Source organism: Bison bison, unplaced genomic scaffold (genome assembly GCF_000754665.1).
Source record: "Bison bison bison isolate TAMUID 2011002044 unplaced genomic scaffold, Bison_UMD1.0 scf7180017864468, whole genome shotgun sequence".
Taxonomy (NCBI): domain Eukaryota; kingdom Metazoa; phylum Chordata; class Mammalia; order Artiodactyla; family Bovidae; genus Bison; species Bison bison.
This window is the reverse complement of record NW_011495029.1, coordinates 3,840,016-3,841,119: the sequence shown is the minus strand read 5'-3', so window position 1 is coordinate 3,841,119 and position 1,104 is coordinate 3,840,016. Positions and strand designations below refer to the sequence as shown.

Genomic DNA, 1,104 nt, shown 5'->3' with positions numbered 1-1,104 from the left:
CCGGCCAGCGAGCGAGCGCCGCCGGGAACTGACTTTGTCTGGAGCCGGCACCCCGCCTCCCGCGCGTCCCCCGCGTCCCTGAGGGGACCCCGCGCTGCCGCAGCCCGGCCTTACCCGCCAGCTCGTCCGGCTCCAGCCCGCTGTCCGCGTCGATCCCGCACAGCACGAAGTAGTGCGCAAAGCGGCAGGCGGCCGGGGAGGAGCCCGAGGCCGGGCCGGGCGCCGCGCCGCTCCCGCTCATCCCGGCCGCGCTGCTCCTGTCGCCGCCGTCGCCTGAGAGGACTCGCTGCTGAGGCTGCCGCTCGGGCTTCGGTCTCCGCGCGCCCGCCCTAGGGCGATCCGGGCGAGCCCATGGCCGCGCAGCCGCCGCTCGTTAGCCCAGCCTCGCTCCTCGCTCGGCGCCGGGGAAGCGGCCTCGAGCTCGTGCCCGGTCGGTCCCGCTCCCGGTGCCCGGCGGGGGAGGGGCACGCGGGGGGAGTGTCGCCGTGAGAGGCCCGCGTCGCCGCAGCTGCGCTCGCGAGCTGGGAGCCTCGCCGTCTGGCGCCCGCCGGTCAGCTGAGCGGCGCTCTGGCGGTGGGAGCGCGGGGAGGGCGGGGGCGCGGAGGGGAGGGCGCGCTCGCGAGGGGCGGGAGCGCGCTTCTCGGCAGTACGTGCGCGCGCGTCCAGCGGGCTCGGAAGGGAGCGCCGGATGCTGGCGGGATTCGTGCCAGCCTGGCGGCCGGGGCTGAGGCGCAAGGGCGACCCCACACACGCGCCTCCGGCTGCCAACAAGAGGCAAAGCCGCAGAGGGGATGCTTCCTATACTGAATTTTTAAAAAAGAAATGCAGCTTGGGGAAAGGTTAACGGCTGCTCCGAAATCATTTCCCACAACGATCTGGACCATCAACATATTTTAAACTGACAAGTGCGGATGTCCATCTTATTTTAAGATCATAATCCTTGAATCCTTCCACCAGCGCTCAACCCCGCTCACAAGCCATCCTTCCTCACCGAATTGGTGCCTACTCAATGGCACAAAGACAACAGAAAACCCACTCAATATCCACAAAGCTTTAAGACCTACAATGACCACAATTACCAACTTCCCCTAGCCGACCCATTCC

The 1,104-nt window shown here is 68.2% G+C and overlaps 1 protein-coding gene across 2 annotated transcripts in view; it reads right to left on the bottom strand.

Annotated features, from left to right (window-relative positions):
- DENND5B (DENN/MADD domain containing 5B) overlaps positions 1 to 507 on the bottom strand; it is a 221,470-nt gene extending 220,963 nt beyond the window's left edge. For both annotated transcript variants that reach the window (XM_010860600.1, XM_010860601.1), the window contains exon 1: positions 115 to 507. In XM_010860600.1, coding sequence (XP_010858902.1) covers positions 115 to 241 — 127 coding nt within the window. In that variant the 5' untranslated portion in view covers positions 242 to 507. The remainder of the gene's footprint in view (positions 1 to 114) is intronic.
- Between the last annotated feature and the right edge of the window lie 597 nt (positions 508 to 1,104).